The 1,996-nt window shown below is 36.7% G+C and overlaps 1 protein-coding gene across 1 annotated transcript in view; it reads right to left on the reverse strand.

The window, feature by feature from the left end:
- The window catches only part of LOC102304650 (chemokine-like receptor 1), a 3,327-nt gene extending 1,613 nt beyond the window's left edge, over window positions 1-1,714 (reverse strand). Inside the window, exons 1-2 of the mRNA XM_005924331.2 lie at window positions 1,625-1,714; window positions 1,332-1,395 (exon numbers count right to left, since the gene is read on the reverse strand). Of these exons, the coding sequence (XP_005924393.2) occupies window positions 1,332-1,395; window positions 1,625-1,714 (154 nt within the window). The remainder of the gene's footprint in view (window positions 1-1,331; window positions 1,396-1,624) is intronic.
- Between the last annotated feature and the right edge of the window lie 282 nt (window positions 1,715-1,996).

Here is a 1,996-nt window from a genome sequence, read left to right on the forward strand (position 1 = left end):
AAAGTAAAACAGTGTGGATTTGGTGCTTTATTCAAATGCACAGGCAGCCAGTGTAAAGACCTCTGAGCTGAGCTGATGTGGTCCACTTCTTTGGTCTTAGTGAGGACTCGAGCAGCAGTTCCGAATGAGCTGTAGTTGTCTGACTGATTTTTTAGGTAGACCTGTAAAGATGCTGTTACAGTAATCAAGCCTACTAAAGATGGCAGGTAGTGTTTTTTTTTATGACATATATACACTGGGATAGCATATTCAATGGTGTCACTATGTTAAGTATTTGACTAAAAAGCTCAAGTTGTGTTTGACCTATATACACAGATTAACTGTTGTCTACATTTATATCATATGTTAACTCTTGATGCACAGCTGTTGTTTTGCAGACTAATAATTCACATAAAGAGGTAGTTTAGATATGTTTTATGTTTGGTTTTGATAGGTTCATGACTTATACTTCTAAAAAGAGGACGATTTGTTGTTACTTTATTATTCCTATTAACATATACGAACTGAAAGTCACTGATGACGTTATCAGTCTGTGAGAGGTGTAGGAAAATGAGGTCATGGACATTTTGTATTTCTTTGTCTGCCATGATGTATCACTCATGAAGCAGCATCTATAACTTTGTCAGTTTTGTTGCTTTGTGTTGACTGACAACCATGAGAAGTCAGCGCTCAGTTAGCTAAAATAATTAAGAATCACAGGGTGACTTTTTTAATAAAGATTAATTAGTGTCACCCTCTGTACTCTGTCTCTTTATTAGCTGTGAAAGATGCTGTAGTGAAACAAGTTTGACACACCTTGTGTGTCTTCAAAAAGTAACGTGTGACTAAAACATCAACAGCATCAAGGTCGGATTCTTGTGGAAACATAAGAATTTAGATTGAAGCTAAACTTAAAAAAAAAAAAAAAAGATTTGTTGAAATAAACCTTTTCAAACAGATCAAAACCAGATTTGGACAAATGTGAAGGATTTCCCGTAATAATGTCAGTTTGCTTTTCTTTTTAATGCAACATTTCTAAAATATTCTATGATCTCACAGGATGACGTTCATCCTACACACTCTGCCTCACCAGAATTGTTTTTCACAACCACAGTTACTTTTAACGTAATATTTAAGCCTGTGTGTTCTGAGCCATCATTGTTGAGGAATCTAACCCTACGCGAAGTTTTGCTTTTTCTAAATTGTTGCGTTGTCAGCAAAGAATGTAACGATTCCTACTAACATGCATCAAAAATGACATTTTCTCCAAAACATAAAGGTAATGGTTAGGGTTTAGGGTCATCGCCGACGCTGACTCATATATCTTTATATCTCTAAAGCAAAACATAATGTGGTGGCGCGAATCAGGGACACACATAGACTCACACAGGATGCTTTGTGTACATTTCGGTGGTTCTGAGCCACATCACAAACACAGTATGGATCATCAGTCCATACTGATGATCAGTCCATACTTATCACCACCAGAACGTAGACACTGGCAAACATGTTCAGAAAGCTGATGGTGGTGTTCAGCTTTTACATGAAGTTGCTAAAAGGCCAGAGGAAACCTGAAGCTACGTATGTCACTCTCAGGGGAAGAAATGATACAAAGACGAAGTCAGCCACAGCAAGGTTGAGGTACCAAACTGTCTATCAGCCCAATATCATTGCCAATATCAGGTGCAGTTGCAGTTGTACCGATTAGATCAAAGGAGTCATTGGTCGTCTCCATCACTGTCTTAAGAATGACATAAAGAAACAACAAAATTAAATCATTTTGTAATGTCTGTTTTTCAAAGCTCTTCTTTCAGATGTGCATGCACACTATCAGTGAAAAGTTTGGTCACACCTTCTCATTTAAAAGTTTTTCTTTATTTTTCGTACTTTCTACATTGTAGATACATAGTGGGGACATCAATTACATGATGCAAGATATATGGAATTATGTAGCAAACACAAGATGGATAAATAACTAGATATGTCGTATTTTTTATATTCCTGAAAGTAGCCACCC

The sequence above is a fragment of the Haplochromis burtoni genome, unplaced genomic scaffold, assembly GCF_018398535.1.
Source record: "Haplochromis burtoni strain Fernald_Lab_line unplaced genomic scaffold, NCSU_Asbu1 Contig_76, whole genome shotgun sequence".
In the NCBI taxonomy this organism is placed as follows: domain Eukaryota; kingdom Metazoa; phylum Chordata; class Actinopteri; order Cichliformes; family Cichlidae; genus Haplochromis; species Haplochromis burtoni.